Source organism: Siphateles boraxobius, unplaced genomic scaffold (assembly GCF_051911475.1).
Source record: "Siphateles boraxobius isolate OS27281-9 unplaced genomic scaffold, OSU_SipBor_1 22, whole genome shotgun sequence".
NCBI lineage: Eukaryota > Metazoa > Chordata > Actinopteri > Cypriniformes > Leuciscidae > Siphateles > Siphateles boraxobius.
The window spans coordinates 7,100,381-7,125,529 of record NW_027508833.1 but is presented as its reverse complement, the minus strand read 5'-3'; the positions used below and the strand labels follow the sequence as shown (position 1 = coordinate 7,125,529).

At 37.6% G+C, this 25,149-nt stretch overlaps 1 protein-coding gene across 2 annotated transcripts in view; it reads left to right on the top strand.

Moving 5' to 3' along the window:
* Positions 1 to 289: 289 nt before the first annotated feature.
* Positions 290 to 25,149, top strand: part of ttll5 (tubulin tyrosine ligase-like family, member 5) — a 168,355-nt gene continuing 143,495 nt past the window's right edge. Inside the window, exons 1-11 of one of the 2 annotated variants that reach the window (XM_077238519.1) lie at positions 293 to 421; positions 935 to 1,020; positions 1,065 to 1,126; positions 6,103 to 6,209; positions 10,759 to 10,841; positions 11,376 to 11,482; positions 16,950 to 17,080; positions 17,221 to 17,303; positions 19,185 to 19,254; positions 19,344 to 19,428; positions 23,762 to 23,863. In XM_077238519.1, the coding sequence (XP_077094634.1) occupies positions 1,068 to 1,126; positions 6,103 to 6,209; positions 10,759 to 10,841; positions 11,376 to 11,482; positions 16,950 to 17,080; positions 17,221 to 17,303; positions 19,185 to 19,254; positions 19,344 to 19,428; positions 23,762 to 23,863 (827 nt within the window). In that variant the 5' untranslated portion in view covers positions 293 to 421; positions 935 to 1,020; positions 1,065 to 1,067. Of the gene's footprint in view, positions 422 to 934; positions 1,127 to 6,102; positions 6,210 to 10,758; positions 10,842 to 11,375; positions 11,483 to 16,949; positions 17,081 to 17,220; positions 17,304 to 19,184; positions 19,255 to 19,343; positions 19,429 to 23,761; positions 23,864 to 25,149 lie in introns of both variants that reach the window. The other variant, XR_013206584.1, reaches the window with a different exon arrangement.

Sequence of the window (25,149 nt, the reverse complement as noted above, 5' to 3'; positions counted from 1 at the left end):
TTTATAGATCGGAAACGTTTTAAAAGATATTGTAAGGTGCTACAATCATATGTTTCCGAATCCCACACAACCTTTTTATTATATGTGTGAAATAATTATGTTAAATACATAATTAAAATTACTAATTAATTTTACATTATTACTCGGTTCAATGCAGCATTACAAGTATATATATATATATATATATATATATATATATATATATATATATATAGAGAGAGAGAGAGAGAGAGAGAGAGAGAGAGAGAGAGAGAGAGAGAGGAGAGAGAGAGAGTGTTTCTATAGTTTTATATGCGCATGCGCTTAAAAATGGTTGTCAGCTGGTTGTTATAGTAACAGGCGTCAGGGCTTTGGCGTGGGATATGGAGCTAACAGTTAATAATTACTGCTACACACAAGAACACTCACTTAACGCAAACAGGTATGTTGCTAATTAAATTTATTATCAAACTAATTACACTGCATTCCGAAGTCCTAATATTTTGTTTTAGACATTCAAACGCTTTATTCTCTCTTACATCACAGTCAAGTTAGCTCGGTTAGCTAACAGCTAACGTTAGTGAACTCTCTTCTGTCAGACACAACTAATCCCATCTTTCCCATATTATATTCATTTCAAACAGCGATTTATGAAAAATTTGGAAGGTGCTTTCAGTTTATCATAGTAGACAAGTGCTAAATTATTGTCTCAGATTAGAACTATATGAGCTATGAAAGTTTTACTTTGGTTTAACCTTTATCTTTGATTGTTATCTAGTAACTTACCTTCGTAGTTTGCTGTAATTTTAACTAATGTAATTTTTTTGTTTTATTTTGCACGTTACTTTGCTAATTTTCGCATTATTGTTGTTTTACATTGCTTTCTTGTAACTTATAACTGATAAAATAAAATAAGTTGCATAGCAGCCCTTCTCATAAAAGCTTATTTTGGCAGATGAGTTAAGAAGATTGGAGATGAGTGCTGTCACACACACATTGAGCTGACACACACACACACACACACACACACACACACACACACACACACACACACACACACACACACACACACACACACACACACAGAGATGCCAGCCGCTAGAGAACAGAAGGAGGAATCGGAGTCATCATCTGAAGATGAGCTAAAGTAAGTGTCTTTACTAAAGCACAATGCTTTATTGATCTTGAGATGATTATATTCAGTGATCAGAACCAGTCACTAAACACGAAACTACAGCAAACATCCGGTGTTGCATATAGATTTCATTTATTCACAGCTTATCTTGTCTAAATATAGACCAGTCAGTTCTGAAATAGTAACAGCCGCTCCTCAAATAGTCTAGATGTTCCACACATATCTGTTATCGGCAGCAGAGCTTAATACAGACTCCTTGTCATGTTTTTAAGAGTGACAAAAACGATGAAGGTCAGTTTAAATTTATGACCCAGAATTTACATTAATTTTCATGTGCAGGGCCTGAATTACGTTTTGGCAAATTAGTTTTTTTTAGACAATTTATTTTATTACGTTTATCTCACCTAAATGTTTTAAAATTTTAAAATGGGGTAATTTTGTTGTCAAGAGTTTACATAACACAAGGAAGCTTTGAATTAAATTGAAATAAGTAGCACAAATAAATACAGTAGAATAATAAAGAGAGAAATAAAGAGAAAAGTGTTTGGGTAGGTCTAACTTTAGTATTCAGAAATACTACCGAAACTGAATAAAGTAATCAAATGTAAAATAACACTGGATAGTCTTTTAGTCGTGACTAAATTAAATACTTAGGCTATTAATCCTGATTCCTTACAATTAAAGCTATTCTTTGTTCTTTTGACAACAAAATGAATGACAGACACATATTAGGCTGCTGTCACTTTAATAGCTAGTGCGCGGATCCATTACTGTTTTCATTAAGTCATCCAATGGCTGAACCAACCTGAAATATATAAGAACCATCATTAATGGGACAGTTCATGTTAGATTTTATTGCTGATTTTTAACATCTTATTAAAATGCACTGGTGGAAAGAGTACGGAAAAAACATACTCAAGTAAAAGTACCATTACATTCCAAAAAATGTAGTGTGAGTAGAGTAAAAAGTACTTGTCCAAAAAACTACTTGAGTAAGAGTAAAAAAGTAGCTTATTTAAAAGTACTCATGAGTAGTGAGAAGTGAGTACTGAGCTGCGGATTCTACCCCTTACAATAAACACTGTGCACTACAATTTATAAAAAAAAAAAATTGCACATACTGTAATTCACATTATATTTTGTTCTTTGTCAGAAAGATTGAAGAATATCTATCATCCATCTTTTTAAAATGCATCAAATCATTACACTCATCACCATTTAAATCATATTATTTGGGGAAAAAAGCATTTAAAATCAGGCGAAAAGCCACTGGGCCTGAGCATGCTATTGTTGCACATAAAATATCAATATTCATAACTGTGCAAAGAATTCAAAAACCTTTAGAAACTCATATGATAGTTCAGCATCACACACCATGAGATGGGTTAAATAGAGAGATTAAAAAATACCCAATTTCTCTCCAAAACGGTACCAATGTTATTGTTTTGATAAATGAGAATCACTAATATTATCAGATTACCTCACCTAATGCACTGAAAAAGGCGGTTAAAGTTTTCTAAGCTTATTTTGATTTGATGACAGTCACGAGACCGATTACTCAATCCAATCACGTTGATGGATACAAATAAAATAAAATTAAAACAAGCATGTAACGAGTAACAACCACAAAACAGAAGGAAAATAGTGGAGAAAAGTAACGTGCAGTACGTGCAGTTACTCACAGTAACGTGAGTATTTGTAATTCGTTACTTCACACCCCTGTTAAAATGTGAGTTTGGCAAGCAGTTTTTGATTTTGGTATTCAGGCCATCGTTAAAAATATTTTGGTTTGCCATAACAGCAAAAAAAAAAAAAGGGTCGGTAGGTAGGTCTATATATTTTTTTCTCAAGATTTAAAGGTTGTATCAGTGATTTCAGGCCCAAAAATAAATGTCTAATCTTTCCTAACGATCCGCTAGCTGCCCGCCCCATAAGCATGCAGTCCAAAAACCGCGTCTCTGTAGGCAGCCTAGGCTCTGAGATCTGCACACAAAAACAAATGTGTACAACCACCACTCAAAACCAAAATAAAGTGTTCCAACCAATCACTGACAGGGGCGGGTGTTGTGAGGTTTTGCGCTCGTGCACGGCTGGATGCGAAATCGGAGGAACACCCGCCCCTGTCAGTGATTGGTTGGAACACTGTTTATTTTGGTTTTGAGTGGTGGTTGTACACATTTGTTTTTGTGTGCAGATCTCAGAGCCTAGGCTGCCTACAGAGACGCAGTTTTTGGACGGCATGCTTATGGGACGGGCAGCTAGCGGATCGTTAGGAAAGATTAGACATTTATTTTTGGGCCTGAAATCACTGATACAACCTTTAATGGGGGAAAAAAATGTACTTTTTTTTTCCCCACAGACAACTAACAGGCATTAGGACTAACGCAAAGAGGGCGCTTGAGACGCGCACAAGTCAGCAATATTTCTGATGATTTATTGGCATGAAGTTTTGTGCACAATGACAAACAGGAGTGCAACATTCAGGGATTGAAATTAACACCCTCCAAACCGCCAAATAAGGGTAAAAATGAACTTTGGAACCAAATCTGCGCAGATTTAGCGCAAATACGCAACTCGTGAGTCCTCATGATATATTAAATACAGCATATTGCGCAGAATCTGCGCATTTCTGGCTTACTTGAACACACACGTCACTAAGCAACAAATAACGGCGAGCAAGTTCACTTGCATTGAAGTAATAGCGAATATTAAAAAGCATTTGGTTAACAGAAAAGACATTGTTATTTTCCAACATCCTACATGTTCTGTGTACTGTATTGATCTGTCCACCTAAAACACATTTTTGGTTTAAAAAAAAAAAGGCCGGTGGTGGTGGCTCACTTTGAAATTTCAATTTAAAAGAAACCACTTTGATTTTAGGGTCAAATTGTAGGACGTCCTAAATAGTTTGAGTTTCCTCCACCAACATTTTAGTGGTTTCCTTCAGGTCAGTCGACACGATCACCATTAGACAGGTGAGAAGAGAGGGGAAAAGATCTGGGCACAGTTTTTCCAGAACTTCGTGCCAAGTTAAAGCGGTGTCGAGATGTTTTAATGCATTTTTTGGAATTCATTTATTATGGTGCCCAAACCCATATGACTTTGAACAGTGACTGCGAACATTTTATTTACTGCATCATTACTAGGGATGGGTGTCGTTAAGGTTTTAATGGTATTACTACTCTTACCGATACTGCTTATCGATCCGGTACTTGAACGGTATTCTTATCGGTTCTTTTTGGTGTTTTTTTTTTTTTTTTTACATTCGGGTAATAATTAACATTTGCTTTATATTTTGAAATGTAAAAGATCTATAGCAAAAGAAAAATCAATTCTTTAACGAAACAAATAAAATATCTAGGCTATTTTTTATGCAGCAGTGTGCAGGCTTTTTTGTTTTATATACCATGAGATAGGATACGATAAGCAAAAACAAGTACAAACACATGTTCAAAAAAGAATACAATTAAACAAAGATACAAATTATATACACAGTGCTTTAATTTCAGGAAGGTCTAAAATTACTTTTCAGGTAGGCCTAAGTGTTTCTGTCTGAAAAGAAATTTAATTTAGTAATCAAATGTAAAATAACACTGAATAGTTTATCATAGATAGATTAATGCTTATTAAAATTTAAGTTATTCATTCAAGAGCTGTGGATGATTTTCTCTGCCTTTTGTTGTTTGATTCGCATTAACGGCTCAATCGTCAGCAGGTTTATTAGACGCTGCCCCTTTAAGACCGAGTGCAGATCACCATCTTATTTCTCCCAACTATTTACGTCCATTTAAGACATAAACTGTGTTTCAGTGAATCTCAGAGCTGGTCATTTTTATATTTTATGTATATTTGATGGTTTAGATGCGCACATGAAGCCCAAAGTTAAGTATGTCTCGTTGCAGTCCATTTCGGAGCGCGCGTCGCCTTGTGAACAGCGTCTCTTGCGCAGATTTTTGTGGTTTTAATAGCTCTTTTAATGATTAAACGTGTCCTCAATTTAGCAACAGTAGAGTCTGCATTGTACAACAATCACCGATCGTGCTGATTCTGACGATACGTTTGGGTTTTAGGAAGAAATGACAGCGCATCGCTGTGAAGGGAAGGAAGTTGCGCTAGACAGAATGAGTTGTAATGGTTTCATCTCAAATATCTTTTTTTCTAATCTTTGAAAGCCGAAATCTAAAATAAAATTAGAATAATATCCCAGATCTAAAGTGTAACCACGTTTGAATGTTTAGTAATGTCCTCATTGTCACTCATTAAGCAGGGCTGTCATGTTGTGAGCGCTGTGGCTCCGCGTGAGAGATCGCTCTCTCTCTCTTCTGGACTGCGAATAGCAAAATTGCATCACAGACAAATGGTTTAATTTTATCATATATAGAAATGGCTGAAATTCAGCCCCGGAACCCGTTTAATAACGAGTTTCGGTACTCATCCCTAATCATTACCAAGCGCGAACAGTGAATGAAACGAAGCGAATGTAGGCTACAAGCCATAGTGTGACATGCGTAGACCAATGGTGTAAACAATCATAGATGACGATGACGGCGCACGGGTTTTTATTTAAAAGAGAGAACGTAGCCTAGGTTTGTATGTAGGCATAAGCAACTTTCACAATACTAACTAAAATGTAATTAATATTATTTTATTTAATTTGTATTAGTTGTTTGAAGAGTAAAAAAAAAATCGGTCGGTCTTAACACAAGTTACAACCGGCAAGTCGGTCGGACTAAAAGGGAAAATAAATAAATAATTGGGTCGGTCCTAAATTGACAGGATCGGTCGGGTTACGGGAAACAAGAATATTTTTAAGGATGGCCTCATTTTACCCTTTAAAAAGTATGAAAGTGAGAGTTGGTCCTGCCAATATGGCCGGTGTGTGAACTGACTTCCTTTGAAAGGGACTTTGGCAATCCCTCAATATCATATACATGTGAAATTCATCTAAAATAGCAGTGTTCTCTTTCCTTTAACCTGTGTTTTCATAGGAAACTCCCGTGTGTCGCCTGGAGTGGTGTCAGCAAAAGCATTCCCGTGCTCCTCTTCTGTGCAGAAGCCATTGTGTCCAAAGATGTGGCAATCCAATCTGTTGGAGGTACACACTCTGAGAATTATTGTGTTTAACACAAGAGCATTTATTAAATTGCAATTAAAAGATATTCTGCAACATGAATATAGCAATCTTCGTAGTTTGAGGGAGGAAGGAAGGAGGCGGGGGTCGACTTGCTGTGGAGTAATAGTCATGCTCAACGCACTCTCAAACACAACTCTTGTCACAAACTCTCACAATAAAGTAACGGCTTCTTTCTTAGTTCTCCTCGTGAGCAGGCAGGCGCACGCACACACACACACACACACACACACACACACACACACACACACACACACACACACACACACACACACACACACACACCCGCTCGTCTTTAAAATTAATGAATTCAAAATTCATTTAATTTTAAGTTTTGGACAAATAAGTTTAAAGGCATTTGTTTGTGCATAGTAAAACATATCTGCAACATTTATCAAGTTCACGGATAATTGTGCGTGCATGTATTAATCATTATCATACTAAAATAATAATAAAGTAGGCTATACTACATAAAATCAGATGAGCCCAGAATATGAACTCAACGCGTTTAATTAAACGTTTAGCATTTTCCTCCCATAGAAAACCATTATAAAACGCATAATGTGGTTTAATGCAGATTAGAATGTCCCCTTATTTCGAAATAGCAAATTATTATGTAGAAATAACGAGCTATTATATCTAAATAACAGATATTATGTCGAAAAATAATGACTTATGTCGAAATAACGAGATGTGTTGAAATAACGACTTAATATCTGGAAAAAAACAAGAAATTCCAGAAATTATTTTTGGGGGTGCTAACTGGTACTTTGGTCTTTCTTGGGGGTGCTGAAGCACCTGCTGGCCCCTCCCTAGCGCCGCCCATGACTATATCCCAATACAAATGAAAAATGTTTACAGCAATGTTAAATCAAGCAGTTTTAATCAAGCAGTCTAATTGCTCAAAAGAACGCTTTAACTTCACAATCGTGAAAACTATCGATAGTTTGCCAACATACAAGCTATAGCTAGTTGAAATATGTCATCTAACTTTTTAAACGTGCAAATAAAACTTGCGAAATGCATGTTCTCTCCTGAATACAACGTAATTAGTGTAACATTTGATGAAAGCAATTATATAAATATATCATGACGGGTTCCCGCCTCCATCAGCTGTTGTTGTATGATCTGAACCGCGTACATGTGACGTCACAAGGGGCGGGGCAATGCGAACCTCTAAATTCCACCTGAGTCCGTTTTGCCTGATGCCTTATAGCTGATGCCTTTTAGTCTGATGCCTTTTTGTCTGAGGCCGTTTCGTCTGATGCCGTTTCGCCCGAAGCCTTTATGTCTGATGCCGTTTCGCCCGAAGCCTTTATTTCTGATGCCGTTTCGTCCGATGCCTTTATGTCTGATGCCTTTTTGTCAGAGGCTGGTTCGTCTGATGCCTAATTGTATGAGACCTGACACCTGACATTGTTTTTCCTGAGACCTGAAGCTTTTCAGTCTGAGACGCGTTGCCGTTTTGTCCAATGACTGAAGCCTTTTAGTCTGAGGCATGATATCTTGTCTTCATATGTCTGAGGATGTCCTAAAATGTACACCGTACTCTGGACTGCTCTTATGTTATGAAGATACTCGACAAAAAGACATTTTGGCATAATTGTGTCATTGTTCGTTCAAGCGCGAAACAAAACTATTCTGGCGTGCTGTCTTGTGCGCACCATATACTGTAAAAAATATGGACGTAGTGTCCATAACGTCACCTGTACGTTTCTGAAGAGCGTTTTTGAAGCCTAAAGTGGTCGGAGTCGCTCGTCGCCATCTTGGAAGCGCGTCACAGTGTGTCACTCCCGGATAAACGAAAATGGGCAAAAAGGCGGGACGTGGGTGGAGTTGAGGTGCCTGGATGCTGAAACTACGCCCGCCTAGCTCGACATGATCGAGTTTGCTCAGGCTAAGCTAATGTGCTACTGGCCTCGCGCTAAAGTGACAGCTGACTTGAAGAAGTAGGCCTAAAGCCAATAGTTAAAATTCATGTCTTTGCCCTTCGAAATACTAAAATAGTTAAAAGACATAACTAACCGTGAGACTATGTGTATTGTGATGCAGTATTATTCTCATGCAGTAACTTACAATATTTGCTCTGAGCGTGTGTGTGATAGTGATTCATGCGCATACATGTCAGTCAGCGCGGCATCGCACGTCAAGTTCGTAGAGAGCTTTATTCAGTCCATTTTCAATTCTGATAGATATTACCTAAGAAGTTCAAGTAATGCACTAGAAATCCGAGCTCATTTAAGGGACGAAGAGAAAGCACTGACGCCTGCAGGATTTCATCTGACGATACTTTTTATTGAACACTAAAAAGTTAAATAAGCATATTATGGTCTATCTGCTCCGTAAGATCAACGGTACAGCAGAACGAGTGTGGCCTCTAACGTTTTATCTTAGACGTTTTTAAATCTGAACTCCAAAAAGCAACGATATTGTCAGACATCCATGAGTGCATGTTCACAGAGGAAAACAACTGAAGAACAGCGCTGGTTGTTCTCTCGACACTCGACAACGACGGAATCCAACGGCGTGGGCGAAGGTATAAGGGCGGCGTGTAATAAACTGTATGAAATAATCCCGAAAAAAGTACAAACACGGCAGAGATGACAAGTTCAGCAGCTGGAATCAGCTGAGGTGACATGATGGCTAACAGAGAGCAGACAAACGGCTAAGCAGCGGCAATCCACCTGTCACTCAAGTGGCCACGCCCTTGATTATGCAGCATTTTAAGGCTTAATATAATTTAAACGGATGAGTTCTAAAAACAATTCACCCCCCTCACAGTTGTCATGAAGGGCAAAATTAGCTGTATAGACCAAAACAACTTAGGACACCAGGCTGTAAACATATTTTTTTCTGCGGTAAAGTTGGGCATTTTAACATGGGGGAGATACAGATTTGACTCACTTTTGCTGCCAGCCTCAAGCGGCCTGGTGATGAATTGCAGTTTCACTTCCGTGTTGGTTTCAAGAGAGAGACAGGGAGGTTGCCGCTTGGTGCGCACGCATCATGATACTGGCGCACATGTCTTTCTGTGAGTCAGTCAGGACATTCACATGCAGCGCGCTCTCTTTTGTCTTGTCGCTCATGAATGGTTTAAAAGAATTTGCGTGAATAAGAGCGGGATCATGTAACACTAGCCAAATGATGAAAAAAATTAACAGATGCTGCGTTAATTGCATTAATAGCCCTAATTTGTTTAGGCTCTTCATATAAAATCGCAGGATTTTTCTGACATTTTTTATTAGTTATTTGAAGTACATTTTGATAAATACTTTGATTGTTACGGACACCTGCAACATTTGAGCTGTGAATTAATTATTAATTTTAGCAAGATTATGTTTAGTACCTGTCTAGCAATGCATGTTTATGCTGTTTTTCTAAATCTAAACCCTTCAGAACTTCCGCTGTCGGAAATAGTGAGCATCGATGGTGCCTGGATTTCACAGTGCATTGTGGGATTTTTTAGGGAGCGAATGTTTCAGTGCACTAGAAGGATTTTGCGATTGATAATGGCCTGAAAATGGCCGACTCTCTGATCAGTGCCCTGAATATGAGATTGAGACTCACACAAATATATTTTTTTAACAGTCACTTGTCGCCACCTTCTTTGGTGTAGTGGTTTAATTGATACAATCTTTATTTATCTTTATCTTTTATTTATTATTTTTGTTCAAAAGGTGATTGACTCTATTTTGATCGCTCTCCAGGCATCCGTGTTTATATCCAAACTATAAACTTTTTTCCCAGTTCTTCTGTGATAATCTGAATGATTGTGTAACAGAAATACTGTGTGTTGAAAAGACAGCTTCACAAAAAGTTTCATTTCTATACATGACCACGGCTCTTTCTGGGTCAGAACGCAGATCTGAATGTTTGCCTGGATCTTGTACTTGTCAAAGCTTTAGTAGACCTTATTCACAGCATCGACATCTTTGATTTTTAATGGGAATGAAAGCGAGGCTGTGAGGGACAGGCATGCATCTCTTCAGTGGGTTGTACAGTTATTTAATGTTTTTTTGGATTGTTCTGCTGACGAATCGCTGCAAAAAATATATAATGGCAGTAGACCAAAAAAAACAGACAATATGAACTGTGGAAAATTATAAGTGATCTAGGAGCTTTATACAGCTTTTTACAGCGAATGCCATTGAAAACACGGTAAGTCTTCCCTTCACAGCTTCGGTTTCATACCTGTCATCATGGCGCTGCTCTGAATAAGGTCCATAGACAGAGACGAATCGTTGACATTTTGGAATAAGATCACGTGTTTGAATCGAGATTGTGATCTTTTAACGATTTATCGTGCAACTCTACTAGTAATTACTGTACTGTACACTAGTTCATCACACACTCAAAATATAAAAATATTTACTTTTTTTCAGTGACAAATAATTTATTATAGTAATATAAATTGCATGTCTAATGTTATTTAAATATCTAGGCCTGTTGACTGCTTTCATTAAAATTGTCATTTGCAACATGCCATTGTTCATGTAACGTTGGTTTTTTACAGAAAAATATAACTTGGGCTTCAAGATTGTGCGTACGGAGAGTCGTCTTGTGCGTGGCATGCTGGTCAATCATGGATTCCATGAGGTAAATCTGTAAACATTAGCCATGTTAGGGAATGAAATGTTACTATACACTATATGCTGTCAAATTTAAATGCAGTGGATGAGTGGCATCCAGTTATCATCTTGGATATAGATTTTTTTTTTTGGCAGAAACCTTTGGCATTCTGATGACATAATAATTAGTCAAGAAAAAGAGGTTCAAAATCACATTTGTTAGGACCACTGGTTTATTTGGCTACTGGCAATGGAAGGTGAAGTCAAACTCATTGCGTTGTGGGGTTCAACACAGTGTACTCTGCTTGTACACTGCACATTGGTTTATTGTTATTTCAGTTCAGTTCAGTTTAGCAACACAAGTATTAAGGATTCAACCTGCAATTCAGTTTCTTCAGGCTAAGCTCCAATACAGTGGTTAGTGTTTATGATGGCTCAATACAATAAAGCTCAAATGTAATAGCAATAAAAATGACTGTAAATTAATAACTTTAGACTTTTAAAGTATCCTTTTCATTTTTTGACTTTACCCTGGCCTATAATAATATTGTTTCCTGTTTAGGTGCATCCAAATAGCAACGATTTTAACCTGATGTGGACTGGCTCGCACCTGAAGCCCTACCTTCTGCGCTCTCTACAGGATTTCCAGAAAGTCAACCACTTTCCCAGGTGTGTATGTCATTACAGTTCGGTTCTTGCTGAACCTAAAATGTCAATGTCAAGTTTAGTGCTATAGCACAGTTTAAAACAACTTAAAGTTGACCAAAGTGCTTTACACTACTACAAATTATAACACATTTCACACAAAGAACAACGAAAACAATAAAATAGATTCTATTAATCTCTATAATACATTTAAAGCCAAAGAAAACAGATGAGTTTTAAAATCATAGAGTGTTTAAGCAGTTCTAATACACAGTAGAAGGCTATTCCACAGTTTGTGGGCAATAACAGAGAAAGCCCGATCCCCTCTCATTTTTAGTCTTGCCTTAGGAACAGTCAACAGTCCATGATCTGAAGATCTAAGAGATCTTGATGGCTTGTGTATGGACAAAAGGGTTGACAAATCCAAAGCAAGACAACTGCTCCAAATGATGTCTAGATGTCTAATATGTCTAACATCATACCCATCAGAGGGACTAGACATGACAATCTCTGTTTTGGATTAATTCAAATTTAAAAAGTTTAGTGACATCCAACGTTTTAGGTCAGTTAGGCAATCCAATAAAGGTTGTAGTGCATTCAAATCATTCAGTTTCATTGGGAGATATATTTGAGTGTCATCTGCAAAACAGTGGAAAGAAACACCATGTTTCCTAAAAATGGTGCCTAACGGTAGCATATACAGAGAAAAAGAATAGATCCCTGAGGAACACCAAACATAAGAGGGGCGGCAACAGATGAAAATTCTCCAAGACAAACTGAAAAGCTTATGTTCGACAGAAACTAATTGAATCATTTTAGAGCATTTCCTTTGATCCCTCCACAATGTTCAAGGCGGGGGATAGGGATATTATGGTCTATAGTATCGAATGCTGCGCTCAAATCTAATAACACAAGAATAGCATGATCACCTGAGTCCATAGTTAAAGTCCCTCAAAAGACAATTCGAAAAAAAAATTATAAACACATTATAAATGTTAGAAATGTATTGCTAAAACATGCATAAAAAGATCCTGGACATGCCCCTACTTGATGACGCACAGGGGCCACTGAGGCTGGCCCCTCACCTAATCGCGAGTTACTGTCAGTACTATTAGTTACTACAGCCTACAGTTTGCCAGCTAGCTATGCCTTTGTCACGGAAATGCGTACTACCTTGATGCGATCACGTACAAAACAGATCGGTGTCTTTATTTAAATTTCCGAAAAACGATCACATCAAGAAGAGGTTGATTAATTTTGTCAAGAGCCAGCTTGATGGAGAGATGAGGATCACCGCCAAAACCCACCTCTATAGTGATCATTTTACACGGGATAATTTTATAAACTTTTGTCGGAGACAACTGGGATTCACTTATAATCCGCTGCTACTGGTGAATGGGGCCGAACCGACTATCTCCCTCCTCGGCCTTCATCCTCCCGTCGCCCCGACAACTGGTGCCATCATCGGCAGTGCGTGCCCACCGTGCGAACATCCATTCCGGCTGTAGCGGTGACAGTTGAGTGTGGCGACGGCAGCTGTCCCGCGAGTGGGCTTGGCGGCGCAGACAGCGGACACGCCCCCAACGTTTGAGAGCAGAGACTACTGCTAATTGTTTTCAAGATTTTGATAGCTTATTTTATGTACTTGCCGGCTTTTTTTATCATTCAAATTTGGTTGGGCGGCTAACAACACATTTTTCTGTGGTGTGACAAACTCAGAACACAAGATTTCCATTACACGAGAGTAGATGTTAAAACTTCATGCTGATTTGTACTCGGCTTTCGCCAAGATAAGCACCAACTAAGACGTAGCTTTACAGTAACCTATGCTTCTCTATCCCTTTACGTTTCTTTCCATATGGTGATGGGAACCTCCTTCTGTCAGGTGTTAATAGCTGCAGTGTATTTTGCGTGTCAGCACACACAACGGCTGCAACCACAGTGCGGTCCCCCCATGACAATTGTCTGGATTGAGCTGAGTAGGGAACATCTCTAGGGTCTTCAAGTCGGCACCTTCCGTCCTCAGTGTTTCGTCGACTAGCCCACGACACCTCAAGAGGGCTCGACAGTGACTCTGGCGTCCCAGAGTCACCCCCGTCTGTCCCCCACTCAACTTATTAACGCTTCCAGCTTATCCACTGTTGTCAAAGAAACCTCGTACACAGTCAGTGACCACAGCAACCTTGGCAGTAGACCAAACTGAAAGCACCAGAGTTTTAGTTTGCCTGGTAGAGCACAGCTGTTTATGCTCTTCAAGCCTTCCACTGCTTGTCGTCTAACTTCTCCCACTCAAACTGTGTCCTTCAGATCTCCATCGTACCATCTCCCAAGACTTCACTGGCTTCTCAAACTGTTGGTATTGCCCCACCATTAATGAAGAATGTTTTATCCACTACCTTGCCTTTAATTATCAAGATGCTTCTTGATTTAGAGGGCTTGAATTGCATTTGTCCCCAATCAAGGTTATCGGTTAACTTACCCAATAACCGATTAGTGCAGGCTACTGTTGTAGTCATGGTTGTCATGTCATCCATGTATGCTCTGATTGGTGGTAGTCGCATCCCAGAAGTCAAGCGCTCTCCTCCTACTACCCATTTTGATGCCCTAATGATTACTTCTATTGCCATGGTAAAAGCCAGTGGAGAAATTGTGCATCCTGCCATTATTCCAACCTCTAAGCATTGCCATGTAGTGCTGAATTCTGGAGTTGAGAAACTAAATTGCAAATCTCCAAAATAGGCTTTCACTAAATTTGTTATCGACATCGGTACCCTGAAAAAATCAAATGCTGCCGAAAGAAGCTTATGTGGCACTGAACCATATGCATTAGCCAAATCCAGGAATGTCACATGGAGCTCCTTCCTCTCCTTTTTAGCTGATTGAATTCGTTGCCAGATAACATTGATGTGTTCTAAGCATACTGCGAACCCTGGAATGCCCGCTTTTTGAACTGAAGTGTCAATGAAGCCATTCTTTAATAGGTAGGGTGACAATCTCTGAGCAATAATGCTGAAGAAAATCTTACCTTCGGCGTTTAACAGTGAAATAGGACGAAACTGACCGATGCTTGTAGCATCTTTTTCTTTGGGTATAAATACTCCATCTGCTCGGCGCCATGCTCTAGGTACAACCTACTTTTAGGTACAATGCCACTTTCATCAATTTCCACAGAATTCGTAGAACTCCTGAAGCACTCTTGTACACTCTGTACAGAACTCCATTAGGCCCTGGAGATGATGAAGCCCTTGCTTTTCTCACAGCCTGCTCTATCTCTTTCCACTTAGGTGCACAGACCTCCATTTGGTATTCAGGTGGATTGATAGGTGGGATGTCTGATGGAATTGACATAGGCTTATTGACATACTTAATTTTGACTTTACAGGGACTTCAAAACAATTTAATTTAAAACTTACAACAGAGCAGACTTTGGTAACGTGCTGCGTAACACACGAGAATTTACCTCATTGGTTCTTGCACGTCAAGCAAGCATGCTTCTAGCCTGGGAAAACCCAGACGAACTTCCGGCAAATTTAGATTTGCTCTGCAAGTTAGTCTGGCGAAGAGCCCATTCAAACTCATTTCCAATCTTTCCAAATCGTGGCACCAATCACAAACGTTGAGGTGGGCTTTACAAGATGACGATCGATCTGATTGGTTTTAGGTCTATCCAATTGCGCAAAGAGGCATTTGAGCTACGTCTGTTGGTGACGCCCTTTTGGAAATGAGCCGTCAATGAACCTTCCCCATTTACGACTGAGAAGGGTCTGGTTTTAACCAGGCAAGCATGCTTCAGCTTCGGGGACCAAATTTGTATATATGTACATGTGTTTTTCTATATGTATGTTTGCTGATCAAAGCGGCAAAATTATCTTCATTGTTTGAATTTCATGATACAATTGACACAATTTAAAAGTTGTAACTTTGTCATATCAAAAGGAACATAGCACACAGCTTATTGGATGTGAGGCGCTCTAAGTAATGTTTAGTGAAGTTTTGTTCACACATCAACTGAAAACAGCTTAGTAAAAGATTGATTGTGGGATTTAAAGGTGCAATGTGTAAAAATTTTGAGTATCTATTAACAGAAATGCAATATGACATCCATAACTATGTGTTCAGTGGTGTATAAAGAACTTACTTAATAAACCGTAATGTTTTTATTACCTTAGAATGAGGCATTTATATCTACATAGGCGCGGGAATCCCCTTCTATGAAGGTCGACATATTGTGACGTCATGTTTCTACCGTAGCCGACAGCGAACAAACAGCGTTACAGAGCGCGTTTCGTCACTACCTTGAAAGAGAAGCCGCAGAAAGCTAGAAGCTAGCCATTAACACCGTGAGTAGTGACTTTTCCCTTGTCAGTGGTGTAAATATGTAGTTGGAGGCGCGCGCGCTGTTACAATCACGTTATTTTTGCCGCACGCACCTTTGGGCTCATGTGGACGCGTCGAGTTTAAACAAGGCTTAACACTTTAACCACTTCAGCCACAGTAACAGCTCATATTAGCCATCTAAACTTTTACTACCCTGTTAGAAAAAATATATAGTTGCATAGTTTCATGTGGTTCTTCTCCCTCGCTGTATTATGGGTTTGCTATGTGGGGAGAAATGTGCTGGTTACGTTCGTGAGACAATCAACTAATTACTATTATTATATTACGTATTAAGACCCTTGATCCTCACCGTACTATGGCTTTGTAAAATTTATCCATGATGTGGTTTAGAATGGACTGTGGTACAGAAACTTGGTTTACTCTGGCTATTCTCTGCCGTCTCAGACGACGATGTTTGTCCCGTTTGAGACACGGTAGCTTCTTCGAAAGGGAGGGGTGAGCAGTGGGCTGAGCCCTTAGTGTAAATTCGCAACCGAACCGCTAGATGTCGCTAAAAGTCACACACTGCACCTTTAAGATCTGAAACTGGTTTTCAGTATTGAATGGATTATATAGATATGTAAGCATTTAGCTCAATTTGTCCACCATCTTTGAAGGATTTTAAGCAAGCAGTGCATTACTGGGTGGCCTTTTCTTTAAAGGATATAATATGCGATAGTGGTTTAGAATTTGGCCAGTTTATTTCAATAGAAAAGAAGTTTTCTTATAAGAACTTCTGGAACCGCCTTCATGTTAGGACTCACAGGTGATTTGTGATATGTTTCTTTCATCCGAAAGTTGCTGGTGTTTAAACAAACACTAGTTTGTGGTGTGCAGTAAGTGTGTTTCCACCAATGATAATTAGTTACCAAAGTCACACACACCTCACTCAGCAACAACAACATCAACACAACCGGCCTTCCAAGTCGGTGGACGGCATGTATTCATTGGCAGTTTGAGCCGAGTACATTTTGTTTGGAAGAAACAGTGCAATAGATCAAACCGAACATGCGCTGCCACTGTGGTGTTATTTTAAGGGTTTATGTTCCCCCCGCTATCTCAGACGCTAACCTCATCCTCAGCATTTACGGTCAATGCTCCCGTTGCTTTCCAGGTCGTTCGAGCTCACGCGGAAAGACAGACTCTACAAAAACATCCAGAGGATGCAGCAAACCCACGGCTTTCAAAACTTCCACATCGTACCCCAGACCTTTGTGCTTCCTACAGAGTACCAGGAATTCAGCAGTGAGTGGGCACATCTCTGTCCAGTCAGCACTCGATGTGTTTTTGACTGTTAACATGAACAACATCAATAAGAAAGATCTGTCTTCTTCTCTGCTGGGCTTTAATAACACTCTCTCTCTCTGTCCTCATGCAAACCTCAGGCTCCTTCAGCAAAGACAAGGGTTCGTGGATCATCAAACCTGTGGCGTCCTCCAGGGGCAGAGGCATCTACCTGGTCAGCAATGTAAGTGATTAAGGCGAGACACGGCAGGCAAAAACATCGGGTTTTTTTCACTGTTCAATTTTGAGATTTTGGGATATTTGTATTCAATAACATGTCTTCTTTCAGACTTGTGGTGAAAAAAAGTCCGAAATACACATTTAGGTCTTTATTTTACTACACTTTGTCTGTTTGCGACTGTAGATTTCTCATAAATTCATCAAAAGTTGTCGTTATAAATCATCCCACTGCTTCGCGATCTGCACCCTGTCATCACACACACCGTTAGAAAGCTCTCTCTCTCCTGAACAATACTGCCGGATCCAAATATGGTCATTTCCTTTTTATCAGCAACCAATCGTGAAACTAAAAGGGGGGATTTAACTCTAAATGCGCAATCTTATTGGCTGATGCTAAATCTTTAAAGCACGTTTTCTCAAAATGACTTTTCTATCGTACTCAAAGTCCGAAATCTCCAGTTCAGTAGCACCTATATACACCAAACTTCCCAGTCTTGTACCTAGTTATATTATGAACACATTTACAGAGGGATTTGTAAATATATTATTCCTAGCCTGATTTATATAACATTTTATTCCAAAAAACATGGCAAAAATCATTTTTTTAAGGCTATTGGCAGTATATTCTGATTTACAGGATAACAAAAGTAGATATCCATAAATCCCTCTGTATTTTATTTCCTATCTAATATGTGAACACAATGAAAAAATAATTTTGTACCTGGCTTTATTCAATACTCAGATTTCGTTTTTTTAAATATATGCAAATTAGCACATATTTAATTAGATAATGCCTAATTTGCATATTTAAACATTAAATAACAGAACTTATAATACATTTTTTTCTCATCTTAATGTAGGTAATCAACGCGGAGAGTTTCATGTTGATATCTGCTAGCTAAAAATATCCTATTCACCTGTAGTGTCTCGCCTTAAGGGAATATGCCACAGAAGGGCTTTCAAGAAAAAAAAAGCAGCTGCACAATTCATCTAAATTTAGTATGGCTGTCATGATTACAGTGAAATTGGAAAATGAATGAAAAGTGTTGATTGCGGCCTTACATTTAGATCTGCTCACATTGAATCAGAATACTTTTTGTGCATTGAGCATTATAACCAAATTCACAAGTTTTTATTTTCCTCCTTTTGCAAATTCCATGTCTACAATAGTGAAAAATAAAAATACTAAAATGTATATGTAAATACCCTGCAATTGTATGGTTGGTATACTAAATTGGAACAACTCATTTTGTGCATTAGTATTTAGAACTTAGTTATCCAGAAATAGTGCTGAAGTTCAACTAAAGAAATACATCAGTATGTTTGATTTTGCTAAAGTGGAACTATTGCAAGAATACTTAAGGTACACTTTAAAAATCTTGTATTTAAAGACTGATATTATACAGAGATCATACTATCCTTACTAATAGTGATATTAAACACACTTTAAGGCTTAAAGGTGCTGTATGTAACTTTTTCTCTCTACTAAAGCATAAAAATACCATGATATGTTTGCATATATTTAGAAAACATGCTAAGTTCACATACTGGTTTCTCTGAAAAACACTTCTACAGCCAGTTATTTTACTTTGAAATGTGTGTTTCCAGGCTGGAATGTTTGTTTTTGTTTTGGTCTGTAATATTGCATGTTGCCAATTTGCCAATTTTCATTGTCCATTGCGCTCGTTCCTGTTGCGTGTGCTTAAACTGGCAACCTGTGTGAACGTCGTCCAGTCTGAGGAGCAGGCGGGAGCAGTGGCTTTAAGCTTCTTCACTGCATACAATATTTGTATTTATCATAGTATTTATCATGGGAGACTAACATGCTTCTGTAATCTGACAGTTTTGTTCTATACTGCTTTATAACACATGCTTGGTGTTTCAGCCGAGTCAGATCCCACTGGAAGAGAATATCCTGGTGTCACGGTACATCAGCAATCCTCTACTGATTGACGGTGAGTCTGCAACACAAGACACTCACAGATTCAACTCATTATGTATAACAAATGTTTTTATATTCAGTTTGTTTCTTTTGCATCTGCAGATTTTAAGTTTGACGTCCGTCTGTACGTGCTTGTGACCTCATACGACCCTCTCCTGATCTATCTCTATGAGGAAGGGCTGGCCAGGTAATTCATTTACATCATCCAGGCTATATCTAACAGTACCTGTAAGTAGGGATGCTCCGATCAGGATTTTTTGCAGCCGATACCGATGCTTAATATACTTAATATAAGACAAAGATAAATACAAACAAGATGGAGCAGTCTTCTATGCAGCCCACAAGGTTAAATGAAACATTGTCCAATAGTAAACTATGGAGGACAACATAAACATTTAATCACCTAAAATAGAGAAGTCTGATGTAACTTAAACCTTGTCCAATACAAGTCTGAGCAGGACAAAAAATAAATAAATAAATAATTTAAACTCCTAAAAGAACAAATTGGAGTAGTTTGATGCTACTCATTAAAAGGGAAGGGCATTTCAAGCAAAAATAATATTCGAAGATAGCTGGGTATTATTTGAAAATCGCACCCCTCCCCCATATGCACACGCACATGCATGTATTAAGTGAGAAAAGCGGAGTGGTCTGACGTTTAAATATAACTTAAAAACGTAAATATACATTTCATATTTGTTTTATATAATGTTCTTTTTTGAATTTCATCTGTTGATTATATGAAAAAGGAACCGCATGAGATGGGTAAGATAGGATCAGAAGATGCCCAATATATAAGGAGTCATTTGGAGTGGGTCAGACATGATTTTGACCACTTAATTAAGTTTTGTTTTGTTGAAAGCCATTCTTTAAAGTGAATTTCGTTTAGTAAAAATTGTATCTTAATTTCGATCAATGTTTCATCAACCAATTGGCTGGATTTAATAAATAAGAAGCAAAATTATAATAGGACACAGAGGCGAAAAAGAAAAAGAAGATAATATAAGAAATGGGGTACTCTCTGCTTATAATCCGTATGAAGTGTGCATTTCTCTGTATAGGAGCGTTTACTACATGCGAAGATGCGTCAACAACATCGCCAACTGTATCTTTGCAGCCAGAAAACACTAGTTTATTAATAAACAATTCAAATGCATCATGCTGCATAAACATTACTTTTGCCGGTTCTTTGTGGCAAGATTTATGCATGTGCTTGATATGCGGAATATAGGCAATATTACGATAACGCTCAAATGGTTTAGTATTTTCTCCCATATTAAAGTAATTAAATAAATACAAATTATGCAATTAGACTAATGGCTTAAATTAACTACTATTAGTCAACTAGAAAAAAACTTTAGTCGTGCACGGGCTACCCTACTTATTTCACATATTTCCTAACCAGCTCAGTTTTGAGTCTCTGAATAAAATGTAGCTGTTTTTTCCCTCCATATTCTCACTATATCAGATTATATGAGCCATAAAAGCCTGATGTATCAATATGATACTTAGCAAAATAAACCGATCCAGTTCAAATAACAGATTTTTAAAAATATTTTATGCTTAACACTGTTTTAATGGTGTTTAAATCATGTTTGTAATAGAATATAGCAGCACAGATATTTAAAATTACAAAAAATAAAAAAATAATAATATATAAGTCACATGGGCCTGTGGGATTATTCTATATGGAAAGAGAACAACCAGAAGGAAGTTTGACTTTGATATTAGCTGATTTTATTAATGGTTTCGTAAAGCTCGGATATTGTTGATAAAGCCCGTTGTTCCAGACATATTTCCAGTTCTTCGAGTCTGTTTTTACACTTTCGTCCGCCTACAAAATTGCTTTTTTCTTTTAAATTGTATAAATTCTTGTCTCTGTGTATCAAGCTGATGTTTTAAAACCCCCAAAAGACAGTAAAAGACAGTGTTCCTTTACGACAGTAAAAGAACACAAACACTAGATGGCATCAGAGATGTTTCCAGTAAAGTTGGATCATCTAGGCCTCAAACAAAGCTTTCCATTGTCTCATTGCTGGAAGGACATTGAGAAAAGTTTTTTTTTTAAATAGCTTTTTTTTTTTTAATGTTTTTAAAGCACCAAGGAAATCTAAAATTGTTAAAAAAATAATAATAATTTACGCGAGCACATTCTCAGGCTTATATAATTATCTTTTTAAATGATTTATTCTACCTGAAAAGGCTCTTTTTATGATATTTTTACACAAGCCACAAATAGTAGTGGCAAAGTGTTGTGTGGAAAGTCTCACAATCGCTCTGAATCCCTGGACTGACTGCCTGTGAAACACATTTAGTCCTGCTTCTGGCACAGAGAGGAGAACGTTTTCTCAGACATGCGAGTGAGAAGCTCAAACAAATCCTCTGATTTTTTTGATGGCGTGCTGAGTGAAGCTGTGTGAAGCGGATGAGCAGTGTACTGTGGGTCTGGTGTGTGTAAAACGCTCAGTCTGCCAGAGCGACACACTCGGGTTTGTTTTCAGCAACTCCTGGCGCTTTCCCAAGTCCACTTTTATCTCTGACATCCCAGAAGCTTTGAAGGCGTTCAGGTGCTCTCTGTGTGCCAGGACTTTCTTCCTCCACATGTGGCGTCCACTCCTCTCACAAGCTAGGACAAATTTATTAGGACATTAAGACAAATCACTTAAGATTACATTAATAACACTTTTTCTGTTAGGGGTTGCGATTATGAGGTATTCTTGCTTACTATAAAAAGTAAGATGAAACTCTGATGCTTTTAATGTAAATCAATGTGATCTTTATAACAGTATAGCAGATGCCTACATAAAATACAGATGCATATCAATATCTGCCAATAATGTCTTAGTAATATGATATTAAAATGCTTAGTTTAATGATAAAATCTCTGTAGTTTTAAATCATATAATGCTATACAATGATGATTGAGAGATGAACAAATAAACCTTCCCCAAATGATAGGTATGATAATCAAGTAAACTGAAGCTGCTTCAGTCCAGTTGAAATATTACTAACAATATCAAAGTTATTCTTGCTTTTCCTTGATAAAATCATGGCAGATTTGACACAGAAAGACACGTGAAGTTTATTTGGAGATTTTACAGATTAGTTAGCTGACTTTATGACAGAAACATTGATAAAAGGCCACATTAGTTAACATTAGTTAATGCGTCAACTAACAAAAAGCAATACATTTGTTACAGTATTTATTCATTTTTGTTAATTGTTCATTGTGAGTTCATGTCAGCTTAGGCCCATTTAAATATTATTAACAGTTTTAATAATGTATTAGTAATTGCTGGAATTAACTTTAGCTTTAGACGTATTTTTAATTGTTAATATTAACTAATTAACTAACTAAATCATGTTTTTTTATGATATATTACAGTGTTTAATATAGATGATTTATATTTTTTTATCATTATTGTGTTAAATTCCTGTTCCTGGTAAACTTGAATCAGAATAAGTTCCTCTTACTGCATCTTTTCTTTTCTCTGATGACGAAGGCGGGGCTATAACCTGTCACTCACATGAGATCAGCCAATAGCAAACCACAACCATCCAATCAATTCCCCACAGACACAATCAAGCCCCGCCCACATCTGTTCTTGTTCCAGAAGCGTTTGACTCGGATATACGACACAATAGAGAAGAAAAGAACAGTGCAACTTCTGTTGTATGCTGACTTTAAGCTTCAACAACTCTTTTAGCCTTTATTTAAAAAACATGTTTCCCTGAAAGTTTGAGTTATTATAAACACAACGATGCTGTGAAAGCGACTAGTAGCGTCTCATTCCCTATTCAGAGAACATGGGTTACACAGGTAAGCCAAGATGTTCTCTTTAATAGGTTCAAGTTTATCTGTTCGCTGTGATGAAGTTTAATGTCTGACAGCCTGTCATCCCATTTAGACACTTGTTAGAAAGTAAAAAACTTTAAAACCTTTAAAATATCACAAGGTGGGATTACTGATGTATTTATAGAATAAAAAGTGAACAAACATATCTTGAGCTTGTGTTAACCACAGACCTCATTTCAGGCATTTAACCAAAAAACCCCATTGACTTGAGGACGATGGACCCGAAGTGCTAAAATACAACTCGTTTATGAGTTTTGGTCTATTGAAAATACATCATCCCCGTATTACTGTTGCTTATATTTTGTGATTCGAGACATTCCTAAACTCATGTATGAGGAGAGTGTGCTGCTGCTTTACTGAATGATCACTGTATTTTACCTGCTGTACCAGGTGAAAAAGCCCACCACCAAAATATAGGTATTGATCTTGTACTTATGTAATTATAAATGGCTTATAGAGGATTTATTTGATTCAATAAATCTCATCGTACAGTCATCATGACCATGTTCGCCCTAACGCTGGTGGACGATGATGGTGATTTGCTGGTTTCAGTTTGATGACTGCTTGCTTTGGTACTTTACATGTTTATTCTTTTCAACTGGTCCATTAAATGTCATAATAGCTATTAAGCTCATGTTTTCCTTCTCGGTTGTGCGTGTTGTAGGTTTGCCACGGTGAAGTATGACCACGCCACAGCAAACATCAAGAACCAGTTCATGCATCTGACCAACTACAGTGTCAACAAAAAGAGCAGCGACTACGTCAGGTGAGCAAGCAGAGGACTTCTAGTGGCTTCGCGTGGATAAAAATATTTCCAGACTCCTACTATTAAGGGCTGCATTTGTGTGCCAACAGTTCTGCTGGTATTTTAATTACACAGTTTGAACAGAAAAACAGAGGCTGTGCTGTATTATGTAAATGTATTGTAAAGGGTGCTGACTCCTACTCCTGTCTATTTTACATATTCAAGTAGATTATACACAAAAAAAGTTGTGATAAAATGGTCAATAACTGTTTTGCATTATAGCTCTTTTAAATTTAACCAGCAGCAAAAAAAAAAAAAAAAAAAATTTGAACAAGCAGCGAAAATCATTTCCCCCCCCCCTCAATTAAATAGATCATTTTCATATTTCCGGGTTCTCAGGGAATATTCTGTTTGCTTCAACAAGCCAAAATAAATAAATAAATAAATCCACTATTACGTTTTTGCCACTTTTCAACAGAGGAAAATTAATACACTACACTGATGCTTCATAAATCATTATAATATGCTGATAAAAAAAATAAAAAAAAACATTACTTTTGGGCGGTAATGTAAAGAGAGTTAAGATAAACTAGCCTAACTATCACTATCAGCCAATTAAACTATCAGTTCCTGAATTTGAATTTAAATGCAAAATTAAATGTAAGTAGAATTCAATGCTGGCTTGACAAAGCATCGTTTGAAAGTTTTTATTTTAGTTTAAAAAGCATTAAAAGTTTCATAGAACAGAAATGTCATCTATATGGATGGGACAATATATTGAATTTCAAAATAGTGTTAACAAAAACAAAATGGATGTATTGAAATGTGCAACATATTTTCTGCCCATGTGATCATAAATCATCAAAATATCTTTTTTTGCAGTATTAATGAAAGATGTAAATTATTTTGGAAGAGTTTTTATTTTCAGTTTAATAATTTTTTTGAATAAAGTTCCTCCTTTAAAAGTGTTGATCAGCAGATTATTATTGCGATCTTAGACACATTTGAGCGTGTTTAAACCTACTGAACACCAAAATCAATGTGAGAAAAGTCCTTCCATCTACATGTGCGTGAGGTTATTATACAATAACCCTTAATGCCTGATGGCAGCGACCTGTCATAAAGCATCATGCATGTACAGTAATGAGAACTGATCTAAGCTGTCAGAAATAATAGTTAAATAATCACTTAAACGGCTCAGGAATGTGATTTCAAATACAAGCTAATCCTTGTGTTTGCTAATCATGTCAACATTGTTACGTTGTGCCCATTTCTCAGTACTGTTTTTATAGTGCTGACAGTCAGGG